Source organism: Coregonus lavaretus (genome assembly GCF_964263955.1).
Source record: "Coregonus lavaretus genome assembly, chromosome: 37".
Taxonomy (NCBI): Eukaryota; Metazoa; Chordata; class Actinopteri; order Salmoniformes; family Salmonidae; genus Coregonus; species Coregonus lavaretus.
Window position 1 is genome coordinate 14,004,784 of NC_140024.1, and position 20,441 is coordinate 14,025,224.

Here is a 20,441-nt window from a genome sequence, read left to right on the forward strand (position 1 = left end):
CTCCCCTTCATCTAAACTGATTGAAGTGGATTTAACAAATGACATCAATAAGGGACCATAGCTTTCACCTGGACAGTCTACGTCATGGAAAGAGCAGGTGTTCTTTTTATTTTTATTTTACCCCCTTTTTCTCCCCAATTTTGTGATATCCAATTACAACCTTGTCTCATCGCTGCAACTCCCAACGGGTTCGGGAGAGGCGAAGGTCGAGTCATGCGTCGTCTGAAACATGACCCACCAAACTGCGCTTTAACACCCGCCCGCTTAACCCGGAAGCCAGCCGCACCAATGTGTCGGAGGAAACACGTTCAACTGACGACCGAAGTCAGCCTGCAGGGGCACGGCCCGCCACATGGAGTCGCTAGAGCGCGATGAAGAGCAGGTGTTCTTAATGTTTTGTATACTCAGTGTACATGAATGAAAGTCTTATGCCCATATTATTAACACCTCTCCTCCCCTATCGTTATAGTAGTTCTGGGACACTTGCCTAAAATAAGTCATGGGTTTCAGATGTTCCATGTTTGATGTAGGAGCTCCATGGACTAATGTTCTGTCTGGAGATGGACCTGCTTTCATTTCCTCTTGATGGTTTTTCAAAAGAACACAAATAATTCCTTAACCTGTCCTGAAAGAATTTCCCAAAGAGGGTACGCTGTCCTACTTTTCCTGCCCTTCACAGGAAAGCCTTGACCCCCTATCCTCTCATGTTTGGCCTGCAGTGCCAGTGCTGCAAAGCTGGAAGCTGGAAACATCTACATCCTCCACCACCCTCTTGCTAAGAACCCAGCACATATACTTAATTTACATTACTCCTCAATCATATTTTTTTTCTGTACTGCTCTGATAAGGCCAAACATAACAAACATTATGGTAACCACAGTAACATTACTGGTCAGCAGCAATGAGAGACAGGGGAACGCTTAATCCGGTGATTTACTTTTTTCTGTGTGAAACCCCTCTGTTGGCCAACTTTAAAAAGGCCACAGTGTGTGCAACCAGCTGAAGGCCTCTTCCTTTTTACTCAAATCACCGGAGAAACCCTCAGTGAAACTCAGCAGTTTAAACACTGTGCCCAGGTGCCCAAGCACTACAGCTCGTGTGTCAACAGAGCGCTAGGACGGAGGATGAGAAAATCTCAATCCATCTTCACCCCCCTTCTCTCAGGCATGGGTCTAGTGCTTGGTAAAGATACCAAAATGCTCGGGGAAATACTGTTAGGATTAATATAATTTCTAGTCCTGAGAATAGGCTCACGTTACAACGAGGCAGAACACAGCCATTTACACTCAAACCCTCTCTGTGTCACAGGGTTCTTTTCACCCCAATGAATGGTGGCATGAATGGAGGGAATACCTGTTACCGGTATACTGAATAACTTATATTGTACATTTAAACAATCTCTACAGGCTTGATGGTTGTGTGATTTATGTCCACAAGAGGGTGCTGTTCCCTGAGACATGTGGGAAGAGGTGGACAGCAGAAGAGAGGATCACTTTCAGAATCAAACTCACACTTACCTCAGAAGCTATAGTGAGAGGTCTGCGTAGCTGGAGGGCACAGGGACCAACACAGCACCAGACTGGCATGAGAAGGGAGTGCATGCCTGGGATTCCAGTCTCAAGGTGTACAGTTTGTTTGACTGGACCAGGATAGTCCTGAGCCAACACACAGTGGAGGGGGCGGGAGTAACTGTAACTGCTCATTACCATTCTAACGCAAATTATTGAAATGCTAAACCACAGCAAAGTGTTGTTGTAAGTGCAACTTTTATAACTATGCGATTCCCCCTCTGAGTGACCTAGCTGGTTACTACAGACAGGAAATTGTTGTCTCAGGTTGCATAGTTTTCTACAGCCAAGAAAAATTATTCTGAAAATAAGGACTGAGGTGGTTAGGGGACAGGTTTGGGGAGGCTATGGTGTTGATATGGATGTCTGTAACCACACATATTTTGTCTAGGGGTATATCAGGTTTCTCTCCAGCACTGCATCTCTCCATCCACATGCTTCATAAAGAAGGGGGGAGTTTGCACTCAGCCCCCATGTAGAAGGAGAGTTCTGAACATCATGTTCACTCAATGTTCTAAGGACTTCTGAGTCAGCCATCCCTCACTAGACAATCTCTCCCTGATGCTTCAATCCTCTGTGCCACAGGCAGTGGTGCTAGTGTTAAAAACGTCACAGGTAATGTTAAAGTATCTCAGACGCGTCAAACTTCACTTGAAATCCCCTACCAACATTAAGAGTAGCCCCTGTTTTCAGCGAACATTCATGCCAGGGTCTTCACTGCAATATGCCCATTAGAAGTTACTGGCTTTAAAAATATGTTCTGGCTATAAACATCCACTCATGCCTTAAAAATGGAAGAGGTAAAACAAGCTCCCTTACAACATATCATTTTCTCAGCGTGGCTGAAAGACACACTTCTCTGAGTATATAGGTGGTCCATCAGTGGGTGCCCAGGACTGTAATTCCCCCCCCAGGACACGGGCCTATAAAGAGGATATTTAGCTGTGCTGTGACATTAACAAGAAAAATACCACACTTAATTACATGTTCAAGTCTGAGAGTAAAACCTGCACCCCGCATCCCTGTACAAGGCCCAATTATAGCAAGAAAAACAGAGAAGGAAAATCCTTCCCTGGCAAAATCTGAAATTATGGGCATGCTTGTATAAACCAAACAGAAGCAAGCTCACTTTCCTGAACCAGACTGTAGTCAGGACACAGAGGCAGCCAGCTTGACCACAGTCCTGGTCAGGGGGAGAACAGCTACAGCATACTGGAAATACTGTACATCAGATACTGTAGGTGAAAACTAAATGAGGAATATGGAATGAGACCATAGGTGGTTATTTCTAGATACTGGTAGGCTACAATACAGGTGATTATTTCTAGATTGGCTACAATACATGCAAAATATATACTGTGAAGATCAGTTTCCACTTTATTTCATGTTGTTTGTTTGTCAACTTGGTCTCAGAGCATTTCATATTATTCTGTGCGTAAACCCGAGACACTCCATTTAGCATGATATGCTAAGTTCCGTATGGTATGTATTAAATTCTGGATGTCCATCACCCATTTTGTATATTTTTCGAATTACTATTCATATTATGTTAAGAATTTGAAAAACATACAATAATGTTACAAATTTCCAAAACGTATATGTTACGAATTCTAGCTAGATGGCTAACATTAGCTAGCTGGCTACCTTTAGCTAGGCTAGGGGGTTAGGGTTAAGTTTAGGAGTTAGGTTAAAGGGTTAAGGTTAGGGTTATCAAAAAGGGTTAGGGTTAAGGTTAGGGGACAGGTAAGCTAACATGCTAAGTAGTCGCAAAGTAGCTAAAAAGTAGTGGAAAAGTTGCTAATTAGCTAAAATGCTAAAGTTGTCCGTGATGAGATTCAAACTCGCAACCATTGGGTTGCTAGACATACAGTTGAAGTCGGAAGTTTACATACACTTAGGTTGGAGTCATTAAAACTTGTTTTTCAACCACTCCACAAATTTGTTAACAAACTATAGTTTTGGCAAGTCGGTTAGGACATCTACTTTGTGCATGACACAAGTCATTTTTCCAACAATTGTTTACAGACAGATTATTTCACTTATAATTCACTGTATCACAATTCCAGTGGGTCAGAAGTTTACATACACTGAGTTGACTGTGCCTTTAAACAGCTTGGAAAATTCCAGAAAATAATGTCATGGCTTTAGAAGCTTCTGATAGGCTAATTGACATCATTTGAGTCAATTGGAGGTGTACCTGTGGATGTATTTTAAGGCCTACCTTCAAACTCTGTGCCTCTTTGCTTGACATCATGGGAAAATCAAAAGAAATCAGCCAAGACCTCAGAAGAAAAGTTGTAGACCTCCACAAGTCTGGTTCATCATTGGGACAGGTTCATCCTTGGGAGCAATTTCCAAACGCCTGAAGGTACCACATTCATCTGTACAAACAACAGTACGCAAATATAAACACCATGGGCCCACGCAGCCATCATACCGCTCAGGAAGGAGACGCGTTCTGTCTCCTAGAGATGAACGTACCTTGGTGCGAAAAGTGCAAATCAATCCCAGAACAACAGCAAATGACCTTGTGAAGATGCTGGAGGAAACAGGTACAAAAGTATCTATATCCAGAGTAAAACAAGTCCTATATCGACATAACCTGAAAGGCCGCTCAGCAAGGAAGAAGCCACTGCTCCAAAACCGGCATAAAAAAAGCCAGACTACGGTTTGCAACTGCACATGGGGACAAAGATCATACTTTTTGGAGAAATATCCTCTGGTCTGATGAAACAAAAATAGAACTGTTTTGGCCATAATGACCATCGTTATGTTTGGAGGAAAAAGGGGGAACTTGCAAGCCGAAGAACACCATCCCAACCGTGAAGCACGGGGGTGGCAGCATCATTCCGTGGGGGTGCTTTGCTGCAGGAGGGACTGGTGCACTTCACAAAATAGATGGCATCATGAGGAAGGAAAATTGTGTGGATATATTGAAGTAACATCTCAAGACATCAGTCAGGAAGTTAAAGCTTGGTCACAAATGAGTCTTCCAAATGGACAATGACCCCAAGCATACTTCCAAAGTTGTGGCAAAATGGCTTAAGGACAACAAAGTCAAGGTATTAGTGTGGCCATCACAAAGCCCTGACCTCAATCCTATAGAAAATGTGTGGGCAGAACTGAAAAAGCGTGTGCGAGCAAGGAGGCCTACAAACCTGACTCAGTTACACCAGCTCTGTCAGGAGGAATGGGCCAAAATTCACCCAATTTATTGTGGGAAGCTTGTGGAAGGCTACCCGAAACGTTTGACCCAAGTTAAACAATTTAAAGGCAATGCTACCAAATACTAATTGAGTGTACGTAAACTTCTGACCCACTGGGAATGTGACGAAATAAATAAAAGCTGAAATAAATCATTCTCTGTTCTATTATTCTGACATTTCACATTCTTAAAATAAAGTGGTGATCCTAACTGACCTAAGACAGGGATTTTTTTTGAGTTTACATTTATTTGGCTAAGGTGTATGTAAACTTCCGACTTCAACTGTAGACGTTATACGCCCACCCATCCATGCCGACCAACCACCCTACTTTCGTTTTTGCCTTAAGTAATTAATCTGTGTTATGTAACCATACCAAAAGCAACATATCATACTAAGTTGAGTGTCCCGGAATCACATTTACTATGTAACATCTAGTCTGAGACCAGGCTGTTATTGTGCACATTGTCTGTACTAGGGCAGTTGAAGGTGTGTAGAGACTACAGGATGTTGAAGTACTAGAAGAAAGCTAAGCAGTCTTCGGATTACACTTCATTGGCAAACGGCTTCGGTTTTCCACAATCTTTTATTTGAACAATAAACAAAAAGAGTAGAATGCTGGAGGATTAAGATGAAAAGACAGCATATAGTTTGTATTCAGCTTGATATCCCAACACAAGCCCTCAGCAGACAACCGTGTTAGGAAGCACAAACTAAACAGAACGACATCATTGAAGCGATTCGCCAGCATATATCCTGACCATAGTCATAAAAAAAGACTCAGGGATAAAACGTGTACAACAGAAAGCTTTCAGATAAGCTTTAGTGTCCGTTTCAAACCATCTTCTTCAAAACATTCTTAAGGGGGGAAAGAAAAACAAATCAAACCAACATTGTCACAATGAGTGTATTAGATATGACCACATAGTCATCAGCACAATTGAACTAACACTTATAAGGAGTTTTATAATGATCTGAACGGATCAGCTCAATTTCCTTATATGGAATGACTGAGTCATGCTGATTGAATGAATCATGAGCTGTGGCAACAGAACTTATGGTGCAGAGGTGAAACCAAAGTTAGACATAGAAGCATTAGCGCAATTATGAAAGGCAACAGGGTCAATGTGACGTATCCTTTGGTTTCACTTGGGGACATTTTTTGACTTTACATACCCATAAGTAATAAGCAAATGACTTGAGGGAACCAAATTCTGCACAGTTTAGACTATGAAATTGCAGTCACTTTAACACAATACACATTTTCAGGGCAAACTATACAACGCTAATTCATGGAAGGGAATTGTGTTGGCAATATAAATGACACTGCTCCAAACGCAAAGAATTCAACACAGAAAATGCACATGGTCAGATAACTATTTCCATGACTCAGTTTCCAGTCACTTTAAATAAAAGGGGATAGAAGTATATTTAATAGGTCTCTGCTACCATCAGTGAGTGAACTACAAAGTGAGAAATGGGATAAAATAAGCTCTTCCTGTTGGATCTAAAATGCATGCGCTGCTATTCCGATGTGGGAAAAATGATTTCACACTGCCCCAACGTTCCAGTGGTCAGAAATGGGAAAGTGAGAGAGCCGACTTACAAAAGGACCCATTCCCAGTTGTGTACCTCGTGTTATCTAATGGCCAAGTGTGTGTGCACGTAGTGTGTGTGTGCACGTAGTGTGTGTATGTGAGAAAATGTATACTGTATGTGAAAGATCTTTAGAAAATAGTCTGCTTTGCCCATTAAGGACATAGAGTATACAAGGGTAAACCACAATGCACCAAGCCTTCAGCAAAGTAATGTACCAGTTATGTTATTTTTGTAAAGGATTAAATACTGACAGATTCTGAAATTGGTTTGGTTAAAATATCCTTTAAGATTAGACTATGGATCAAACTTAGTTCAGGGAAAAAAGAAAATGACAAAAGAAAATATGATCAAGCAAAGAACTTGTCCAATTTTATTCATTGTTGTGCTTTACCTTGGGTAATTTCGCTCAAATATCAATTTAAATGCCATATAGTATAATTCTGGGAAACGGTCATGGTATTATTGAACAAATGAAAAATAACAATAGCATTTAACCGAAACGCAAAACACAATCAATGAATAATAATGATGCAAAAAGCAAGGTCTCAAACAAAAACAAACATGATTTCCTTTTGTGCGCATTTATTGTGGGGGATTTCATTTCTAGAGCCAAGCAGCAGATGTGTTCGCACTTACCCCCCAACATGGACAGTCTCTCTCACTGGAGAGGAACTGCACTCAGCCACAAAAGAGGAAATGCAAAGGTCAGGTACATTCCCATAACACTTTACAGACATTTGACTTACAGTTGTCACACTCACTGGGTTGGACTTGTACATTGAGTGGAGATTTGGATTAGAAAGCCTCGCATAGCGAACCTAAGGCAGCCCCCTTTTTCTGATGAGTTGAGGGGTAAGGAGTAATGTGGCTCTTGTAACTACAAAGGCAGGCCGCCTATACACAGATGGAACCTTTAGACCAGAACAGGGAAAAAAGGATAAATGAAGGATGGAGGGGAGAAAGGATAGGTATAAAATAAACAAGGGCCGGTGCTTGCGGTGGAATCTCAGTCTTCATTGGTATCTCTCCAGTGCTCCAGAGTACTCAGAAAGCCTTAGAACTAACAACCACCCAGGGAGCCAAACAAGGTGACACTCACCTAGATTTAGATTTCTATTTATTTATTTTTTTCACAGTTTTAAATCTTAAAATATCTGCAAGTGTGCATTTGCACGTCCACATCTTTTTATTGATCAGTTATATTTTACGTGCACAGAAGCTTATTTTTTTAATCATTTAAATCCTAAAGCGCATTAAAATTGTTTTTAGATAGTCATTCTAATTCTACACCCAGAAACCACAAGGTTCTCTCAAACAAAGCTGTTTAGTTTCAGCACATTGTAGCAGCACCTCTTCTCCTGTCATTTTTTCTATTTTTTTGATGGCTCAAGTTTTACCTAGATTTAAAAGCATCAGGAAAGTGAGGAAGGTGGAGAAGGAAGAAGAGATGGTGGCCATGAAGAGCATCTTGCCTCTGGAGTTATAGAGACTCATCCGATAACGTTTTGTCGTTTTGCTGGTGCTGGGCCTTTTTTGATGCACTCTGGCAAAATTTCAACAGGCGTTTAAACTGCTGCAAATTCATTAGGACAACAACTCCCCTTGCTAAAAGGCAAAACACTGATTATTCTATGCCATTTTCCCCCCAAAATGAAAAAAACAGTAGATAAACAAAAAAAATACAACTTCTCTCCAGCAGTCCAACAGTCCATCTGCAGCCTCGTGTTGTAGATAGATAGTTCGTCCTGTGGGTAAAGTACTCACTGTTCCCAGTCTGAACGAGGCTGTAGGTTCAGAGGCGAGTCTCAAGGTCCCCTCCCCTCAGTCCATTCAACAGTCTCTCCTCTCAGCATTTAAAAAAAACAGCAGTGGCGCACAGAGAAGAGGAAGCCATCACAGGGAAATTATTTTAGAACGCGTCCTTTTTTCCTCTAATTCTTCCAAAAAAGATAAAAGGAAAAAAGGCATTGTTGGAAAAGCTGGTTCTCTGGAAAAGCAGGGACGAGGGGGAGGAAGAGGAAAATCTTGCAAGAGAAGAAGTTGGGCAGTGTTCCTGTTCATTAGTTTGTGTGTTTGTATGCGTTTGTATGTATGCATGTGTATGTGCACTTGAGTGTCTGTAGTGGGAGTGTGCATATGTAGTTGAATGTGTTCTGCTGTGTGAGTGTGCATGTATATGTGTGTGGCGTCTACAGCAGGTCGACGCGACGGTAGTACAGCAGGTAGGCAGTGCGCTCAGCAGTCTGCTTCACCACCTGGTACTGGTTGATGACCTTCACTGCCTGGTCGTCAATACGCAGCCAGCCGTTCAGACCGATGTGGAAGACATCCGTGGTGTAATGGCCGCCTGTAGCGCTGTTCCCATGGTGATAGACAACTGCGAGAGGGACACACAAAATGGAAGAGTTTCAGAGGCGGAAACCAATGAATATGTGAATGTGAATATGAACATGAATAGCATGTTGTAAGCATATTGTTAAAACTTTATTACACTTCTTTCAGATATCTGATCAAGTGTCATAAGAATTCTTGGCAATGCATCAATCATGACCAAATGTAGAAACCTTAGTAACTACACAAGGAGAATGTGGAAAGAAAAGAACATTGTCCATTCTGTGCCCATATTTACAAGCTGGGCTGGCAACACGTGTTCCAAACAGACTTAATGCCCTTAACGTGAAAAACAACGATACGATGAAGAACACGTTTAAAAAGTGGGCTTCGGATTTAAGCCCCAGTGACAGTTGTTACCGGGCAGAAATAAATCATTAAATTGAGTAAACATGACGATCTTGTTAGATCCGTTTGATTTGGACACAGAACTAGCCTCAGGTGGTAACTCATTCTTTGTACTGAAACCATAACTTACTATAGGCAAGGAGTAATGTCATTACCCCCTCATCAGAAAACAGATATGTGCAACCAACTGAATGATTGGCTTGGCAGGAGGGAAAAAAGAAATACCAGTGTGTACTTGAGCCAACTTTTCCCCTAAGTGCTTGATTGCACAGGTTCACCTTTTCACTGGAGCAAGAACATTAAAAATGACATGATTGAAGTTTCCAAAGGCGCTTATTACATATTTACAATACTGTTATGTTATCATATTACACGCTGTGTAGCACGAGACCTTTTCATCAAGACTTTCTCCGTCCATGGGCCAGATGGTCAGAGAGAAGGCAAAACGTTTACCTCCAGGATCTTACAGTAAAAGATTTACTGCACCGCTATAGCAACAGTTGCCAGGGGTTACTCTACTAACAGCTTTTTGACAAGTGAGGAGCGCCCTTTTCTGCTCTGAAAGGAAAATAAACGGCTGAAGACAATTTAATTCCAAACTACGGGGAGATTAACAGGACCCCCATATCCACAGTGGAGGTTGTCTTTGTTTGAACAGGTCAGTGAGTCGTGAAGGGAGGGGAGGAGGGGGCAGGAGAACTACATGCTGAATGAGCTGCTGGAAATAACAGTTAGCTGGACACTGGCCGCTCACACCAGACAGCAGCACAGTGGAGATGTTTTCATGGGGCAGGCAGAGCTTCCTAATGAAGGACCACTTTTATCCCCTTTGGCCCTGCCAAGGAGGGGGTTATAGGGGTGGGGAGGGGTCAGGGCTGTGGCAAAGTCTGGGGTAATGCTCTAGTCTAGAAAGACTTCCTGGGTCTAGGAGGAAGAGTGGAGTGAGAGAATGTGGTTTTACTGATGCATGTTACCACAGAATGAAACTCTTGCGTAATTTCACAGCTGAGATCAGCACTAGCTACCTTGGGCATCATTCCACAAGGAGCCCTCTGGAATCATAGCAACAGAACTCAACACTGTACTTTTCCACCGTACCTTTCTCCATAGCCAAGTCATAATACTATCCAGTACATTAAACAGGTATGTTTATATTCTAGAATTTTGTAGGACATAGAAGTTTACAGAAAAGAAACAGCATTTTGCTCCAACTAAAAGTTTCTGAACACGATTTGAATCAACCTTTCCTCAAATTGCCCTTTCACTAAGCCCCGCCCCCCTTGGTTACTGTTGCAACCTCTGACAACATTTTACCGGGAAGCCCAATTCCCCATTAAAACCACTGGCGAAATCCCCTCACAATGATCTCAAACTGTGTTTCTAATACACAATGAAATTAAAAACAGACCACCCCTTGCTAGTCAGGAAACTCTTGGGTAGCCTATGTTGTGGTGGACTGTCATTACAATTTCTTCACGGGAACCTGGTGAAATTATGTTTGTAGTGTAGCTAGCCACTGAATGGCTCTGAATTCACTATTTGCATGCAATCAAAGCTATAAACCAATTTCAGCTAACTAGTGCTTTCAAGGGAGTTGTATTCATAACGTTGCTAACTTAGCTAGCTAACATACATTGAGAAAACAAGTTATATTAAGTGGCTAACTAGCTACCTATCTAGCATTAGCAACGTTTGGTGGTCAATGAGACAGAGCTACCTAACCAGCTGAGCTAGCAAACAATGTAACAAAAGTATAATTTTGGATTAGAAAAATACTCCATCAACAGGCTCTGTATTTCAGGAATCACAGTAGCAAGTATTAATGGTGCACTGTTAAATGATTTAGCCATTTAAACATTAATTTTTTGCAGACAACTCAGTTTTTGCTATAGACATCACTGGCTTTCATGAGATTTAAGCGTGAGCTTGTCCGAGGTGTCGGACTTGACAACAGTTGCTATCCATTGGAGTGCTGCGATTGGTTGCCGAAAATTGTGGGGCGTGGCTCAGCGAAGGGTCAATTGAGATTTGTCCAAAACATAAAATTGTTCCAAGAGCAAAGTCATGGCTCCGAGAAGTTCAATCTGCTTTCTATCAGAAATACAGTAGCCGAGGAGAGCCGTTCAAGGTAGCTCAAATAAAGAGTATCAATACTATCAGCCACTGAGATAGCATGTGGAGTAAACAGAGAATGAATGGAAACCTCAGTGAGTCTGAACAACACATCAAAAGAGAATCCTATGAAATATCAAACTTAATGTTTGAATATATAATATGCTTGACTATATATGCTGTTACCTGTTCGCATTGGGCCAATGCCCTATTACCTGCGTATAATTGAATGATTGTGACCGTTTGTGTGATACTGTGGATAAATCGGTGTATACGGTACATACCTGCAAAGAGCCTGTAGGTTCTTTGGCCTTTGAATATTTTGCTCCGCACCCCTGAAGAGAGGAGATCTAAGGAGGACAGCCAAATTAATACATACAATACAGCCACATCACAGAGAGAAACAGAGGTGTAAGATATCCCTCAGAGCACCGTCAATTACAGTTATGAAAGCCAGCCCATCTAAATAAAGGTGGCTATAAAAATACACCAGTGTAGCGTTTGGTAAATTGTATGCAGATTAGATGTTCCAACTAGGCTAGAATGCTGCCGCTCGTCCCAAAACAAAGTAAAATGTAGCCTACTTTTTATAATATATACACCGGAGCAGGCCCAACACGCTGGACCCAGTTCTCTCCACATTCTGATGCTTATTCTGTAAATCTACAGTACTACTATCCTCAAGCTGCTGGGACTTCGTCTATGGGGATTTGGTAGACGTGCCTTTAGGACTAGCTACAGAACCCTCACATGAACCTCCTACATGGGAGAGATGGATACAGAGGCTCCCTCAGATATTATGGATATGTTGACCTACTTGGCAGAGGATTTCTAAAATGGCGCTTTTTTTTAGGGAGAGGGAAGTCCTCTATAAATATTTCCTCTGTGTGCTGCTGTTTCAGGGCTTGTAGGGTACAGGACTGATGAGGTGTGAAGCTGTGTGAGGTTGGGTGTCGGGCTGGATGAGGAGGCCTTTAACGGTATGAGGTCGACCCACAAATCATCTCCCTGCCGCTGATGATGACTTCCCAGCATTCTGCTGGCACCCTCGTTTAAATATGCGATGGCAGTCAAGTGAGCTACACCTGTGTGTGTCTGTCTACCTAGGACACAGACCGTGGAAAGATGGTCTTTACTGGAATATGATCAGATGCTGACAGTGTGAGAAGTATGTTAAAAATGATTGCCTTTTTCACACAGGGTTCAGAGCTTAACACACATTCAATAGAGTTAATTCAATAATTGGGGCATGTGTTTTTTAAGTGGGGAACTTACCCAATGGTCTGGAGGCTTTTCAGTGATTCACGTACCTTTGCTGATCTCTAGGTCTACAGGGTAATCAATGTTCTTGATCAGTTTCTGACAGCCTCCAGTCTTCTCAAACACAAATCTCTTGAGGTGGAGCACCAGCACAGGAGGGAGCTCCTCTAGGGTCACTCTCCGGCTGATCTCAATCTGCAAACACACGAGAGAGATGATCAAACTGACACAGGGGACTATTTGACACAGTGGCGCCACATCAAACAGCTAACACAAACCAGAACAGGTTCTCCCAATTTACCCAGGGATTACTCTGAACAAAACCAGAACACTGACACATAGGCCTACACTAAGAGCCTACTGTGAGCTTTGATCTAGTCACCCAGGAATCAATGGGGTTTTACAACTGCTCCACTGTCAGAACCAGGCTGTGACCCAAACTATCAGCTACTTCTAAAACAACAAAGGTACTGTAACAACTTGTAAAAGAAGAAAATAAAAGCTGATGAAGGTTGGTAAACAACAGTGTTGAGGCCCCTACTACAGCTGTCCAACAGATGTTGCCCTCTCCATTTTTGTGTCTATACAGAGGAAGCAGGCAAGGCACATTTGTCTTCTTACACTGGCTTTAAAACAATATGTTTTCACCAGGCAGCGCAGTCAGAGAGGACATGAAGCATAAACAATGCTTTAGTTTCCACACGCACAACACAGCCCTCAGTGTATTAACAGCAACAAGGCCAAAGGGAAGACGATCTGTCAGAGTCTGACCACTCAGCCCATTAGAAGGGGCCCAACAAGCATCCCAAATACTCCAGTTAAAAGAAACAAGACACCACAGTAACAAACATTCTCATTGTCTAAACACTACATTTTCAACTGGCAACATTCCCACATCCGGATTTTTTTTGGGGTTTTCGAGGCAGCATTCAAGTTTAGATCAACATACTTAAACTAATTGTACGTGGGTGAAAAACAAAGCGATTGAGCAAGAAATCAGAAATCAGAAACACATCCTAGCCTTGTAATGGTTTAGTAGAAGCATACAGTGGGGGAAAAAAGTATTTAGGTCAACCACCAATTGTGCAAGTTCTCCCACTTAAAAAGATGAGGCCTGTAATTTTCATCATAGGTACACGTCAACTATGACAGACAAAATGAGAAAAACAAATCCAGAAAATCACATTGTAGGATTTTTAATGAATTTATTTGCAAATTATGGTGGAAAATAAGTATTTGGTCAATAACAAAAGTTTCTCAATACTTTGTTATATACCCTTTGTTGGCAATGACACAGGTCAAACGTTTTCTGTAAGTCTTCACAAGGTTTTCACACACTGTTGCTGGTATTTTGGCCCATTCCTCCATACAGATCTCCTCTAGAGCAGTGATGTTTTGGGGCTGTCGCTGGGCAACATGGACTTTCAACTCCCTCCAAAGATTTTCTATGGGGTTGAGATCTGGAGACTGGCTAGGCCACTCCAGAACCTTGAAATGCTTCTTACGAAGCCACTCCTTCGTTGCCCGGGCGGTGTGTTTGGGATCATTGTCATGCTGAAAGACCCAGCCACGTTTCATCTTCAATGCCCTTGCTGATGGAAGGAGGTTTTCACTCAAAATCTCACGATACATGGCCCCATTCATTCTTTCCTTTACACGGATCAGTCGTCCTGGTCCCTTTGCAGAAAAACAGCCCCAAAGCATGATGTTTCCACCCCCATGCTTCACAGTAGGTATGGTGTTCTTTGGATGCAACTCAGCATTCTTTGTCCTCCAAACACGACCAGTTGAGTTTTTACCAAAAAGTTCTATTTTGGTTTCATCTGACCATATGACATTCTCCCAATCCTCTTCTGGATCATCCAAATGCACTCTAGCAAACTTCAGACGGGCCTGGACATGTACTGGCTTAAGCAGGGGGACACGTCTGGCACTGCAGGATTTGAGTCCCTGGCGGCGTAGTGTGTTACTGATGGTAGGCTTTGTTACTTTGGTCCCAGCTCTCTGCAGGTCATTCACTAGGTCCACCCGTGTGGTTCTGGGATTTTTGCTCACCGTTCTTGTGATCATTTTGACCCCACGGGTGAGATCTTGCGTGGAGCTCCAGATCGAGGGAGATTATCAGTGGTCTTGTATGTCTTCCATTTCCTAATAATTGCTCCCACAGTTGATTTCTTCAAACCAAGCTGCTTACCTATTGCAGATTCAGTTTTCCCAGCCTGGTGCAGGTCTACAATTTTGTTTCTGGTGTCCTTTGACAGCTTTTTGGTCTTGGCCATAGTGGAGTTTGGAGTGTGACTGTTTGAGGTTGTGGACAGGTGTCTTTTATACTGATAACAAATTCAAACAGGTGCCATTAATACAGGTAACGAGTGGAGGACAGAGGCGCCTCTTAAAGAAGAAGTTACAGGTCTGTGAGAGCCAGAAATCTTGCTTGTTTGTAGGTGACCAAATACTTATTTTCCACCATAAATTGCAAATAAATTCATTAAAAATCCTACAATGTGATTTTCTGGATTTTTTCTCTCTCAATTTGTCTGTCATAGTTGACATGTACCTATGATGAAAATTACAGGCCTCTCATCTTTTTAAGTGTGAGAACTTGCACAATTGGTGGCTGACTAAATACTTTTTTCCCCCACTGTAGCTGTACTGTGTGTGTAAGACCCTTACCTCCTGCTTGGATTTAGTGGTGTAGCCCTGAACCGACTCGCGTGCCACCAGGGTCTCTAGGGCCTCCTGAACGGTGCGGATCTTCTCTGACTGGATGTCCAGCTGCAGGGTGAAGAAGGGCTGCAGGGTGGCTGACTCCTTAGAGTTCTGCTGGTACACCACCGACCTGCATAGGACAGACAATTAAATACAATACATACAAGGACATTACAAAGCTTCACACAGCTTCTTTCAAAAACTTCAGTAATGGATATGGAGTGTCTCTCAACGACATCTCGACCTCAGAAAACAGCATCACAGCTTTGAAGGTAAGTGTTGAAAGTGGATGGGTCATAATACTGATTCTCTCTACACGTCTCTCCAAACTACTCCTCTATGAAACATCTTCTCCTCTCCTTCCTCAAGTTCTCCTCTTCGTGGCAAAAACAGATCCAAAATGTTCAAATGGCAAAAACAACTCCAACATTCATAGTCCTCTGACAGCTATATGAGTGAAAAGGTCATGCTAATCTTGCTCCAATGATTCCCCTCAGCCAAACCAATTACCCTGAGTAGAGTGGCAGAAAACGTGAATGTAGCTGAACTCAGCGGGTATGCATAGTTCAACCAAGACCTTCCTGAAGGTCTGGGCTTGTGTTCCATTTACTTTTACTACTGATTCTGAGAAAAATAATCCTCTGAAGTGATCTGTAACCCAGTCAGGCCAGGCGTGTGCCAAACCAGAACCTCAGAGAGCATGTCATTTGGCCCAGTCACACTCACAGGTACTACACTTTCAAAGTTGTTTTGTGATTTTCTTTGCGAGTGTGTTCCCCCACGCCTTGCTGTCCAGGCCACCGACCATAGGCCAGGCCACAATAGCTGTTACTATGAAGAGTGCTGCTGGAGCAGAGAAAGCCCAGTGCCAGCTGATGGCAGGCCTGGCCTGTTTGGGATGGCATCCTCAGCTGAGGTTGGAGCAGGGGGCCAGAGGCGGTGCCAGGGAAGTCAGCCCAAGGGGGCCCAGATAAAGATGGCACTATACTCTGTCAGTTCTCCTGTCATACCAGGCACCGGCGCCACAGCCAATAAAAAGAAGGGTAAGGACACCACTGGTGCCACAGTTCTGCTGCTGGGCTTTAAGAAAAATAAGCACCGGGCAGGGAGAAAAGAAACACTCAGCGGCTGACCATCACTCTGGCTTCATGTGCGAGAGAAGTCAGGTGTCTCTCCAAGACTCAGGCTTCTCTTCATGGAAATAGTAGTAAAGGCTTTCGGTCCACCAAAACATTGACTTGACTACATCTTCTTGAACAACATTAAGTTCCATTATAAGCAACACATCACATGTAAAGAAACTGTGTGTGAGTTTCCTGACACCTCACAAGTCAACACAAGTCATCGGTGTTACCCTACCGGATGTGCCCTCCGAATATGTCAGTGATGGGGGTGCGGACAAAGTCAGCTTGACGGGTAATGGAGGTCTTGTTTCGGGGGCCCACTTGCTCCCATTCCTCATCGCTCCCCTCCTCCTTATCAGCAGCATCGTCATCCACACCTGACTGGGACTCTGGGCCATTGGGTGTGGGGGCTTCTGATCAAGACAGGAGAAGAGACAACTGATTTAGAACCACAGTCAATGGCAATCATAGAGCAGATACACCTTGAGCAGTGAGGCCAAAGAACATAAGGAAATGATGTGAAATGAAAAGGGACTAGATCAGTTCATAAATCAGAGAGCATGTGTTAATAGATCATCTCATGACCTCATGCATCAGATTTAGATCACAGCACTACTTACTATCTTCCTGAGGGGAGATTAGCTTTTTCAAAGCCAGCATCTCCTCATGCAGTCCGTTGAGGGTGAAGCCCAGGTACTCCTCCGCATCCTCCTGTCGACCCTGACAGAGAACACACAACCATCAGCACTAACGAGACCACGGTGCCAAGAGAGCCTGCTCTCTAATGCAAAACCACTGACTCAGCACACACAGGCCCTGTCCACTGTTACAGAGCTTCAGGACAGGACATCAGTGCGCACCAGTAGCATTATTAATTGCACTTCATCTGGTTATGAATCAGTAATGAGTCAGCATGTCTCATGCACCAATAGATGAGTATTTATACATGTATCAACGTACTGTACCACCAGACCGGTACAGACTGAATGTCTCTGGTGCATAGACTCAGGTGTACTGATGAGGATGTGGAATTTTACATAAAACCAGAGTCAGGAAACAGGGGATACAAAGTGTTTCAGTTTATTTGCTCCAAGTCCCTGAACACCTGAAAGTGTGGAATGACTGGATAGTTCAACATTCTAAAAATCAAACGCACTTGAAATGTAAAGACTAAATAGATTTTGATTGATATTATTGCTAGTAGGTCTGGCCGATACGGCCTAGAAATCTTGATTTTTTTATACTTCTCGGCAATTCACGATATACACAGTACCAGTCAAATGTTTGGACAAACCTACTCATTCCAGGGTTTTTCTTTATTTTTTTACTATTTTCTACATTGCAGAATAATAGTGAAGACATGAAATAACACATCAAACATACACTCTTGGCATTCTCTCAACCAGCTTCACCTGGAATGCTTTTCCAACAAGAAGAATCTCAAATATAAAATATATTTTGATTTGTGTAACACTTTTTTGGTTACTACATGATTCCATATGTGTTATTTCATAGTTTTAATGTCTTCACTATTATTCTACAATGTAAACAATTGTAAAAATAAAGAAAAACCCTTGAATGAGTAGGTGTGTCCAAACTTTTGACTGGTAGTGTATATCATTTTTTTCTTAAATGTTCTCTCTACACAAGCTTTGTTGTACAATTAAAAGGTAAAATACACTGCATTTCAAACTGTCAGCATAATCTAATGAATTCAGGGCTTGTGAAATTATACAGTGGGGAGAACAATTATTTGATACACTGACGATTTTGCAGGTTTTCCTACTTACAAAGCATGTAGGGGTCTGTAATTTTTATCATAGGTACACTTCAACTGTGAGAGACGGAATCTAAAACAAAAATCCAGAAAATCACATTGTATGATTTTTAAGTAATTAATTTGCATTTTATTGCATGACATAAGTATTTGATCACCTACCAACCAGTAAGAATTCCGGCTCTCACAGACCTGTTAGTTTTTCTTTAAGAAGCCCTCCTGATCTCCACTCATTACCTGTATTAACTGCACCTGTTTGAACTCATTACCTGTATAAAAGACACCTGTCCACACACTCAAACAGACTCCAACCTCTCCACAATGGCCAAGACCAGAGAGCTGTGTAAGGATATCAGGGATAAAATTGTAGACCTGCACAAGGCTGGGATGGGCTACAGGACAATAGGCAAGCAGCTTGGTGAGAAGGCAACAACTGTTGGCGCAATTATTAGAAAATGGAAGAAGTTCAAGATGACGGTCAATCACCCTCGGTCTGGGGCTCCATGCAAGATCTCACCTCGTGGGGCATCAATGATCATGAGGAAGGTGAGGGATCAGCCCAGAACTACATGGCAGGACCTGGTCAATGACCTGAAGAGAGCTGGGACCACAGTCTCAAAGAAAACCATTAGTAACACACTACGCTGTCATGGAATAAAATCCTGCAGCGCACGCAAGGTCCCCCTGCTCAAGCCAGCACATGTCCAGGCCCGTCTGAAGTTTGCCAATGACCATCTGGATGATCCAGAGGAGGAATGGGAAAAGGTAATGTGGTCTGATGAGAGAAAAATAGAGCTTTTTGGTCTAAACTTCACTCGCCGTGTTTGGAGGAAGAAGAAGGATGAGTACAACCCCAAGAACACCATCCCAACCGTGAAGCATGGAGGTGGGAACATCATTCTTTGGGGATGCTTTTCTGCAAAGGGGACAGGACGACTGCACCTTATTGAGGGGAGGATGGATGGGGCCATGTATCGCGAGATCTTGGCCAACAACCTCCTTCCCTCAGTAAGAGCATTGAAGAAGATGGGTCGTGGCTGGCTCTTCCAGCATGACAACGACCCGAAACACACAGCCAGGGCAACTAAGGAGTGGCTCCGTAAGAAGCTTCTCAAGGTCCTGGAGTGGCCTAGCCAGTCTCCAGACCTGAACCCAATAGAAAATCTTTGGAGGGAGCTGAAAGTCCGTATTGCCCAGCGACAGCCCCGAAACCTTAAGGATCTGGAGAAGGTCTGTATGGATGAGTGGGCCAAAATCCCTGCTGCAGTGTGTGCAAACCTGGTCAAGACCTACAGGAAACGTATGATCTCTGAAATTGCAAACAAAGGTTTCTGTACCAAATATTAAGTTCTGCTTTTCTGATGTATCAAATACTTATGTCATGCAATAAAATGCAAATTAATTACTTAAAAATCATACAAATGTGATTTTCTGGATTTTTGTTTTAGATTCCGTCTCTCACAGTTGAAGTGTACCTATGAAAAAATGACAGACCTCTACATGCTTTGTAAGTAAGAAAACCTGCTAAATCGGCAGTGTATCAAATACTTGTTCTCCACACTGTACCTACGCTAAATATAGGCCTTCCACAACCATAAGACCCACTAATAATTTAATTATTTTATCAAAATAGTTTAACCTGCTTTTTTGCTATAATCACTTATCTGGCTTTTAAGTCTATGAAAATGACCTTTTTGTTACATACAGTGGGGAAAAAAGTATTTAGTCAGCCACCAATTGTGCAAGTTCTCCCACTTAAAAAGATGAGGCCTGTAATTTTCATCATAGGTACACGTCAACTATGACAGACAAAATGAAGATAATAAATCCAGAAAATCACATTGTAGGATTTTTTATGAATTTATTTACAAATTATGGTGGAAAATAAGTATTTGGTCAATAACAAAAGTTTCTCAATACTTTGTTATATACACTTTGTTGGCAATGACACAGGTCAAACGTTTTCTGTAAGTCTTCACAAGGTTTTCACACACTGTTGCTGGTATTTTGGCCCATTCCTCCATGCAGATCTCCTCTAGAGCAGTGATGTTTTGGGGCTGTCGCTGGGCAACATGGACTTTCAACTCCCTCCAAAGATTTTCTATGGGGTTGAGATCTGGAGACTGGCTAGGCCACTCCAGGACCTTGAAATGCTTCTTACGAAGCCACTCCTTCGTTGCCCGGGCGGTGTGTTTGGGATCATTGTCATGCTGAAAGACCCAGCCAAGTTTCATCTTCAATGCCCTTGCTGATGGAAGGTTTTCACTCAAAATCTCACGATACACGTTCCCATTCATTCTTTCCTTTACACGGATCAGTCGTCCTGGTCCCTTTGCAGAAAAACAGCCCC

At 42.6% G+C, this 20,441-nt stretch overlaps 1 protein-coding gene across 2 annotated transcripts in view; it reads right to left on the minus strand.

Annotated features, from left to right (window-relative positions):
* Positions 1–6,712: 6,712 nt before the first annotated feature.
* The window catches only part of LOC311111939 (ubiquitin carboxyl-terminal hydrolase 10-like), a 34,347-nt gene continuing 20,618 nt past the window's right edge, over positions 6,713–20,441 (minus strand). For both annotated transcript variants that reach the window (XM_084154868.1, XM_084154869.1), the window contains 6 exons: positions 16,935–17,034; positions 16,550–16,727; positions 15,155–15,320; positions 12,532–12,676; positions 11,506–11,571; positions 6,713–8,747 (listed from right to left, as the gene is read on the minus strand). In XM_084154868.1, coding sequence (XP_084010994.1) covers positions 8,560–8,747; positions 11,506–11,571; positions 12,532–12,676; positions 15,155–15,320; positions 16,550–16,727; positions 16,935–17,034 — 843 coding nt within the window. In that variant the 3' untranslated portion in view covers positions 6,713–8,559. The remainder of the gene's footprint in view (positions 8,748–11,505; positions 11,572–12,531; positions 12,677–15,154; positions 15,321–16,549; positions 16,728–16,934; positions 17,035–20,441) is intronic.